Raw genomic sequence first — 9,919 nt, forward strand, 5'->3', positions numbered from 1 at the left:
TTTCTAAAATTTCAGTGCCTTCACATGCGAGCATGGGAGCCCTCTAAATCCACCCATGGAAGTAATATAACTTTTCTAAGGTTCTTGGATTTATGTTTTGATATTTGCCTCAAGATATAACTTAGTTCCATAATAAACTTGGCAAGTGCTACCGTTATACTTTTACTACGACTTTAAAAATAATTTACAATTATGTAAAAAAATATGAACAGTAGACACAAAATTTGATTTCAATTTGACTCGAAAAGTCTAATCCAAAATCAACCCGATGACCTGAATAAAAACCTCTAGACATAGCAAGTTGCAAGCTACATTTAGGTTGTATGCTAGACAAACATTTTGTAGCTTGCATTCTATAGTAGTCGGCAGATGTAGAGCTATAGCCTATTTGACAAATGATTGTTAGTTGAAACTCTTACCTAAAATTATTAACTGATTTGACCAGTTTAAAATATTATCTGATAAGCCAACTATTTAAACTAGTTATTAAGGACATGTTTGGTGAAAATTATTTGGTTTTAATTTAAAAACTAGTTAAAGTCATTTATCAAACATTTTTTTTACAATTTGATCAACTACAAATCTAAAAGTCAAAAGTCAATAGAAAAATAATTTTGAAACACCAAGACTCCAATATTTCATCCTCAATATATCAAGATACAACAAGCTCATGCAATTACCAAAGGTACATAAGGGGGAAAAGATAGAAGCTCAAAAGTCATTATACAAACAACATCGATTTGAGCATTCAATAGCTTGAGGAAGAAAACATTCCCTATCAACACATGCATCAAAATTCTAACAGGAGCTGAAAAAATACAACAGCCCCCAAGCAACCTGGACAATCGGGTTACATCGACAAGGAGTCTGGTTTAAATACAAAGCACAAATTTTACTACGCAAATGAAAAGATGGCGTACAAAATTGAAAAACAAAAAGAACATCTAGCAATCTAGCATGTCAACACACCCCGTTCGAAACGCTAAATTTTGTCATTCGGTTATCTCATGCCACATCCAAATGATTTCGGATATCCACAACTGTTGGTAGTTTTCATCAGTCTCTCATGGCAGGTTCATATACTTAAGCAGTCATTAGAGGGACCAAGTAAATCACATTCCCCACCCATGACCATGACCAAGGCCATAGGCGTCCATGTAACCTGCATGAGCTCCATCGTCATGAATGTGCCCATCATGGTGGTTATGACTACCATGACCTTGATGATGGTGGTTACCTCCCGCTTTTGCCTCGTCAAGCTTCTTTTGAATATGTTCTGGTAAAGGCTCGTCATCCACTATCTTTTCAGTCTTCGGAAGAGATGATATTAAACTGTTGATTTTTTCAGCTAACTCACTCGATGTGTCATCCTGCAAATTTTAAAGATGGGTAGGTACTCTCAGTGAAACATCCATACAAGATCAGAAATGAGCAGAGCTTGTTTACGCAAAGAAACCAACGATCCATAAACTAGAGTTGGCTCTAGACCGTGCAACCAATTTTCCCTGTTGAGGGAAACCAGCAACACATGCCAAATCAAGTTGGGAATTGCCATATCCTGCAAAGGCAATGTCAAATGATGAACCGATCATATTTATCCTTGACTCTATTGGGTTCAATTTGTTCACATATAAACAAACATTTCTCACTTGTATATCCTGGCTTACATAATACTAGTTGGGTATTATTTTAAGAGCATTTTGGTATTTTAGTCGGCTTATTTTTGTTCAAGTTGTAGGTTTCATATGTTTGCCTACACCCTTAAGTAGGTCGATTTTACATGAAAAAAGGCTGAGTAGAGTAGTAAGAGTGTCTCGAGTATTCATGCATACACTTTAAGCGTCCATAGACTATTTGGCCAAGTAATTGTGTAGGCTTAGAATTCTGGCTAGCTGTAATATGTGAATCCAACTAGAGGCCTAAACTAGCTATATTTGTTTCTAGTCATCTCGTGACTTTTAGAACTAGTTTAAATGCAATCTAAATTGACTACTTGACAAACAGGACAGATATTGTAAGGCTATTCCAAGAGAGTGTGGCCGGCCACCCAACACAAACTTCTTGGTATGAATATTCACTTACAAGAAAGAAGGAAGGAAAAGAAAGCCAAAGAGGAATGAAGAATTAGATGTGGACGTTAAAAGAGAATATTGTTCAAGTTTTAGTGGAAAACGTTGTTAAAGAAGCTGATTGAGAAATGGCTTTGAATGCAAAGACTACTAGGACATAAGATAAAAAAATTGTACTCCCTCCGTTTCTTTTCAAACGTCCTATTTGTTTTTTGTACATTTGCCAATGCACTAATTCAATCTTTAATCTTTAATATCTCTAATTGTACATAATTAAAAATTATAAAAATAGCGTTAATACACCTTATGTTGAGATGAATCAAATAAGATCTCATTTGACTATGTTTTAATTTATAGATTAAGAATAAATTACAAATTAAGAGTGGTTGATGAATAGTACTCAAAAAGCAAATGAGACATTTGAAAAGATACGAAAGGAGTATTTCTCAAATAGCAAAGGAGATTTTAGAATAATCAAGGGGCAATATTGTGGTAAAGGATACAACGTGGTGTAATGAGGAGGTCAAAGCATCATAAAGCAAAATAAAGAATGCTATCTTGCATTAGGAAATACGGGAATAAGGAAAACTTATCTAAATATAAGAAAATTAAAAGATGGACAAAAATAGCATTTCGCGAGGCAAAATTAAAGGTTTCAAAGAGGTGTTTGACAAATTAGATTCTATAGGAGAGAAAGATATCTATAAAATGGCAAAGAGGACACAAGCAAAATCAAAAGGTATTAGTAAAGTGGATTAAGGATACATAAGGATAATAACATCCCAATGCAAGATTTGGAGTGACTAACCAATTTATTCAAAAAGATTTGGATAACAAACAAGATGTCAACAAACAGAGAAGTAGTACCCATATATAAGAATAAAGGAGATATCTAGAATTGCTCCAACTAATGAGTAATAAAGCTCATAAATCATGCTTGGTGCTAGGGGAAAGAGTGATAGAATTACATATGAGAAGATGTACCAACATACCAAAGAGCCAATTCGAGTTTATGTCTAGAAGATTTACAATGGAAATGATTTATCTGATGAAACAAAGGATGGTGTACTATAGAGCTAGAAAAAAGACTTGCACATAGTTTTCATTGACTTTGAAAAGGCATATGTCATGGCACCAAAAGTACTTTGATGGGCAATGATAAAGATGGGTATACCTAGAAAATACATTAATAGGGTGCAAGATGTGTATCGAGAAGTCAAGAAAAATGTTTGGACAATGACGGATTTTCCAATCACAATTGGCCTCCACCAAGGTTTGATGATATGCTTTTTTTTGTTTTAGAAGTGGTACTAGATGAAATAACTCAATCGTTCCAAGCACACATGTCTTGGTACATGTTGTTTGTTGTTGTTTGCTAATGACATTGTTTTGGTATATGAGACCGCAAATGAGGTAAAGCTAAGCTAGAACAATAGAGGCAAGAATAGGAGTCACACAAGAGTTTAAATTAATTTGGAGTATGACAAAGTACAGGATGCGTCACTTCAATTCAAATGAGATAAGTAGAAACAATATAAAGTTACAAGAGAAGAAATCGCTCCAAGTGGATGTTTCACATACCTTGGGTCTATATTTCAGAGTAATGGGAGTATTTAATTAGATGTGAACCATAGAATCAAGCATGGCTGGAAAAAGAGAAAAGCAACTAATGGAATATTATGTGATTGAGACTCTAAAGCTAAAGGGAAAGTATTATCGACGACCATAGAGCAAGACCAGAATGCTAGGCTGTTAGAAGGTACCATAAACAAAAGGTGGGAGTAGGGGAAATGCAAATGCTTTGGAGGATGAGTGAGCACACCTTGAAGAATATAATCAAAAACGGAGATCTAAGAAAATATTGACATAAAGATATAAAAAAGAACATTTAAAATGGTTTAACCATGTGCAAAAGACGTGGTATTAGTGAACCACTAAAGAAGACAAGGTATTAGTGAATCAGGACCATAATTTGCAGTATCCATGTTATCTCATATAATATAAAGGACCAAGGTAAATCATTTGATGTGAAGTGAACAATTTGAGACACAGATTCATAATGAAAAGTAGCAATAGCAACATCTCAAACGAGACAAATTTATGATGATAACAATGAAGTTAAAAGTTAGAATATAGGATTAACAGTCCGTTTGGTTAACGGTACTAATTAGTGGTAGTGGGAATGATTTATAACATAATTTCCATGATATATATCATGTCATTTCCATATTAATGAATGTATGATCATAACAAAGTTTTTTTTTCCTAATTTTTCATTACAATCTAATACCTCATGTTCAAATGATAATATATTGGAATAAATTTTGCGAAGAAAATAAGATTGTTGAAGGAGAATAAGCATGGTCAGTACATTTATCGAAAGATATTCCTACCAAAATTACACTAACTTTCTATTATCATTCCACCATTTGGTACCAATTACCAAACTGGCCGTAAGTTTATAGCTAGCGTAGAATTGAACTTTTGACATGAACATGTAACACCTTGATTGAGCAATGTGGTTCATTATTAGCATCTTCCATTCTACTTTCATCAAACAGTAAAATCTACCAAACAATCACAGTATAGAGATATGAACTAACTATGGCTACAGTCTAATAAAACCGAAAGGATACCATGTTGTGTTCATCTAATTTTTGAGCACATAATATTTTAAGCTCAAGGTCAAATTCATGAAAATGTTTGACTCTTCATATAGTATTGGATATCTCATTCCAAGTGAAATGAAAGCCTCAAGAGGTTTAACAATGAAAAACAAATAAAAAATATAATGCAAAGATGAACACAAGTATATATGAGGTATCTTGGATACCTCCCCTCAAATGTAGTTTATTATATTTAATTCAACAATTACAAGTATTATAAACCTCCCCTTCTCTTGAGAACAATCTCTCAAGATCATAAATATTAAAGCAAAGTAAAAACACTCTCTCAAGATCATAAATATTAAAGCAAAGTAAAAACACTCTCAAGTTTCTAACAATGCAATAGCCCTCTCAACAATATGTGGGTTTGTGGTGGTTGTTACTATGAGTGATGAATCCTATTTATAGGCAAGGTATTCATCACTCTTAGTATTCCCTCATAAATCACCATAAACTCACATATAACATCCCAATTAACATCCTAATTAACTATAACAATAAACATTACAATAAACAATAGAGTAATGCACCACATTATTGCATAGTCACTACAAATTCTGACCAAAAACAGGATCTAATGTAGTCTGCTCGACTACCGCTCGACCGAGCCACTACCTCGCTCGGTCGAGTGAGCATCCCGTGAAGCCACTGACTTGTTTTGGACATTCTGCTCGACCAAGCCAACACCGCTCAACCGGTCGAGCTAGGTTCTGCTCGATCGAGCAGCTGGTCGAGCCACTCACAGTCTGCTTCTTTCTTTATTGCTTTGATCAAGCAACTATCATCAACCGTCCCAAACCTTAAACCACCCAAATCCGACACATCTTTATCGACCCTCTCCAAAGTACAAGACAAAGCATGTTCGATTATATGTTTAAAGTTAACGTCGTTATTAAGATTATTGACACTTGCTTTAACACTAAGCAATTGATTATACCACTCTAACAACAATTTAACAAAGAATTCTAGCAAAAATCCATCAAAACATTAAACAAAACACAAGATATTTGAACACAAGGGGAAAATGCATTAGTTCATAGAAGTATTGAAACCCTGAGATTACCTGAGGCCACCTCCCACCAGAGTGATAGACGAATTTAGCTTGAGAAACAGCCTCAGCAACTCTTTTACCCTCTTCATTCCACTCTTGTGACCAACTACCAGACCAAAGCACTTGCATTGGCACACTCTTAAATTCATCCATACTTGCCCATTCAGCCAAATCAAAGCTTTGATTCAACTTCTTCCCTATTCCTACAGTCGTCTCCCTCCCATCTCTACCCTTCATAAGAACCCTATGAGCCTCTAAATTTGAACCCTTGAATTTCTTTGAACAACATGAACTCATCAAGCTCTCAAATGCATAATCAATGCTCAAAACAACGTCTCGAAGCACCGGAACTTGCAATGCCCATATGGGTAATGCCATGCCTCTAGGCAAAGTATCAATAAGTGTAAGACTCCTCAATCTCCCTGCATTTTTAACAACCCAATTTGCCCCCATTACTAATGCTGAATCATGTAGAACTAAATGCAAAGGAGCTAATCCCATTGAATCAATGACTTGACCTAAAACCCTATCCATTTCTTGTGCACCTAAATCCAAAGGCTCAACAACTTTCCTAGTCGAAATTCGAGGTTTACCCTCTTCATAGGGAAGATGTCCACTTTCAATCAGATTATCAAAACCCCAAAAAATACCCTTTTCCTTAATCTCCTCATACACCTCCATAAACCTCTCAAAAACCCCAGGATCACCTACAATCTCCCTTTCTCTAACCACTGTTTTATCTGAAAACCCGGAACCGGGTAAATCAAGAGCCACAGCAAACAAACCATTAGAAGCTAAATCATCAACTACATTACGAAATGTAAAAGAACTACAGCCTAACCCGTGAATAATCAACACATTTTCAGAAGTTCGAGGACCTTGTGAGTAAGCAAAAACTTCAATTGCAGGTTCATTTGGGTTGATTTGAACCTTGATAGTTCTCCCCTTAGAGTAGTGATCTCTAAGAATTGTGGGTAGTTTTAAAAACCAAGTCTTCGGGTCGGATGATGAAAAAGAAGGGAGAGAAACGAAGAAGAAAGTGATTAGAGAAACAATAAGTGTGAAGTAGAACCAGAAAATGAATGGGTTTTGGTTTGGGGTTGTTGTGGTTCGTGATTCTGGTTTCGGGGGTTTGGATTTGAGCTTTGGTTTAATTTTAGGCTTAGATTTTGAAGGAGAACCTGGTTGATCAATATGCTCATCTTCATGCTCTGTTATGATCGCCATTTTAAAGTGCTTTTTGAGGTCTGATGCAGTGAGAGAAGAGGAAAGCGGTTACTAAATCGCAAGAAAAAGTTTCAAATTCAAATCAAACACCAATGCTGGTCTTATAGCTCCTTTCGGTTCAGTAAAATTTAGTGTTGTGTTCATATTTATTTTTATCACAATACATAAATACATAATTACATAATAATAATAATAATAATAATAATAATAATAATAATAATATAAGAATAAGAATAATTTACTTCTAAAAATCTCAACTTTGGGTAAATCTCAACTTTGGATTAATATTTAAAAATTTAAACTTCAAAAGTTATTTTATTTTAAAGCACTTGATCAGTTGGTGACTGGTATAAGTGGTTAAAATGTGACACTTTTATCATCCTGATGGCTCACAAGTTTAAAAAAAACACAAAAAAAACTAAAACCAAATTAAACAAAGAAAGACTCCTCCTACTCCAGCCCCTTTCCCATAACTAACCCTAGTGCCACTACCACCATCAACCTAACCACTCTCCACTATTGCCACTACAACCACCTATCACCTACCCTTTATGGCGATGGAGATGAGAAAGTTGGTATAGAATGTGGCGGTTTTAGGGTCCTTGGTTTAAGTATGTTGGTTCTTACTGGTTGCAGTGAATGGAATTTAAATAAGTGGAGGAAAAAGAGAAGGTTTCAAACAATGCAGTGGTGGGGCTAAGTTGTTCATCGTCACCAGGCGGTGGTATAAAGGGGAAATCATCCTAGTGGTGAAATTTTGATGGTGTCGACGGCTAAGGAGAGGTGGTTCAGTCGTGGGTAGCTAAGGGGTGGGAAAAGTAGGGTGGATTTTACGGGGTTTTCCCTTTTTTTTCAAAGTTTGTGAATTAAAGAAATCAAATTTAACTAGTTCAATCGGTTAGAGGTCGCTAAAGACTATAAAATTAAATTGCTATAAAAGTTTAAATTTTTGTTAATCCAAAGTTAGAATTTTTAGATTAAAAACACCTAAAGTTGAGATTTTTTAAAGTAATTTTCCCTAATAATAATAGTAAATCAAATTTGAAGTCGGATTAAAGTTGCGAACAATTACAACATTGTGTCGATATCCAATCATTGAGTCTATTTTGAACATCTCTAGTTAATTAATAAAAAATAATATACTCCCTTCTATGTACTCTCTATGTTTTCATTTGTTCTTCTCATTCACTTTTTACGCAGATCCCAATGCAAACATAAAAAGTCAAATTATTTTAAGTGCGAGTTTATAAAAATTCAAAAAAAATTGATATTTAAAAAAATATATTCTGAGACTAATCTATCAAGATCGCACATGAATATGTTTTTTCATATACATCAATGAGAAATCATAATCAAAGTTTGACACTAAAATTCATAAATTATATTTGAGATACAGGGTGAGTATTTTTGATAAAATAGTTGGTGACGAAAATGATTTATTGAAATGTACATTAAAGAGAAGTACTTTACGCATAAGAATAATAAACAATCAACTTGGAGTGGAATAGTGATGTTGATTCCTGTTGTTTCCTATCGTGTAAGTTGAAAGGGATGCTCTTGTTGATTGTTTTGGAGATGTTAGGTTGAGGCGAAGAACTATTAGGAAGACGTTGTTGCATATGTTGATTGTTAATTGCTTTGGTTTCGGTGTTGTGCATTTTTGTTGATGTTTTTGTGTTGATTTGTCTTTGATGGTACGAGTATATGTTTATTGTTGTTGCTAGTGGGGTGTAATTGGTTGTCTTGTGAAGCCAGTCAATGTGTGTAGATATAAGTTGATATTATGTAATAAAATAAGGTTTAGTTTCATATAAGTGCACATAGGTTGAGACAACAACTTAGTCTATACTTGACTGTGCATCATTTGTAAATAAAACCAACAATTATGTGAGAATTTAAATCGTAATGAAAAGTTGATTAATTTATCATGATTGTAAGTTTGATGTTGTAGATGTATTGATAAGAGTTTGTGTTAATATGTAAAGTTTTTAGATATAACAAGGAGTAATTTAGATGAATCAAAATTCAGTTGATAAAATCTAATGTTGTTAGCGCCATTTGTTTAACTTGATCATTGATAAATGTGATGTTGTTGCAAATTGTTGTAGTACATATAAGAAGCAACTATTTGTAATGTTGTTGCAACAAGTTTTTTAGTTAAATGCAAGATAAAATGTGAAGTAAAGAACAACTGATATCAAGGTAGAATATATTTTGATTGTGCTTTGATGCTAAGGTAGATAATACAAAAGTATTGCTAGCGCAATTTGTTAAACAAATACATAAGAAATATGAACATGATTGGTGATGCATTTAGCAGGCAAATAATAGGTTAATAATAGTAGGAGTTGTCAAAAACATAACCATATTGATGTAAGTGTTTCAACGGAAACCATGTTGCGTTCCCACATAAACATAATAGACGATATCAGGAGCTTAAGTCATTTGGATAGAAAGAAGGTTTTGCATGTGAGAAATCTAAATTGCGCTATACATGAACATCAGTTTCCAATGTAGACATCTTTAGAACATGTAAAAAGGATGCAACTGCAAGAGAAGCCTCTAAAACATTCTAAATGGATGATGGCTACCCATGGTTGTAGGAGGACTAGTGGACACTTGTGAGTTTTTTAGTGTTCCAAACGCTGGTGTTTAGAGCTCATTTTTTTGACAGTTGTAGTTATCAGATATGATGAAAGATAACCTGAGGATATGTCGTCTAACCGGTGAAGATCATGTGAAGAAATTAGTTCAAGAGAAATTTATTTAAAAACCATTTGAGCACACTGTCTTTTGACAATGCTATGGTCAGCCCAAGCTAACCCAAGCTGTATGTCAAGTGATTTCACTCTAACCGAATGAGTGATTGCTTGATAAGACATTAAAATGTAATTAATGTTTTAAAT

At 34.3% G+C, this 9,919-nt stretch overlaps 1 protein-coding gene across 1 annotated transcript; it reads right to left on the minus strand.

Annotated features, from left to right (window-relative positions):
• Positions 1–684: 684 nt before the first annotated feature.
• LOC130796906 (protein AUXIN RESPONSE 4) lies at positions 685–7,093 on the minus strand. The gene is made up of 2 exons (XM_057659335.1): positions 5,799–7,093; positions 685–1,370 (listed from the first exon to the last, which is right to left on the minus strand). Exons 1-2 carry the CDS (start codon positions 7,011–7,013, stop codon positions 1,113–1,115), a joined length of 1,473 nt encoding a protein of 490 aa, XP_057515318.1. The 5' UTR covers positions 7,014–7,093; the 3' UTR covers positions 685–1,112.
• Positions 7,094–9,919: the final 2,826 nt, after the last annotated feature.

Source organism: Amaranthus tricolor, chromosome 12, assembly GCF_026212465.1.
Source record: "Amaranthus tricolor cultivar Red isolate AtriRed21 chromosome 12, ASM2621246v1, whole genome shotgun sequence".
Lineage (NCBI taxonomy): Eukaryota > Viridiplantae > Streptophyta > Magnoliopsida > Caryophyllales > Amaranthaceae > Amaranthus > Amaranthus tricolor.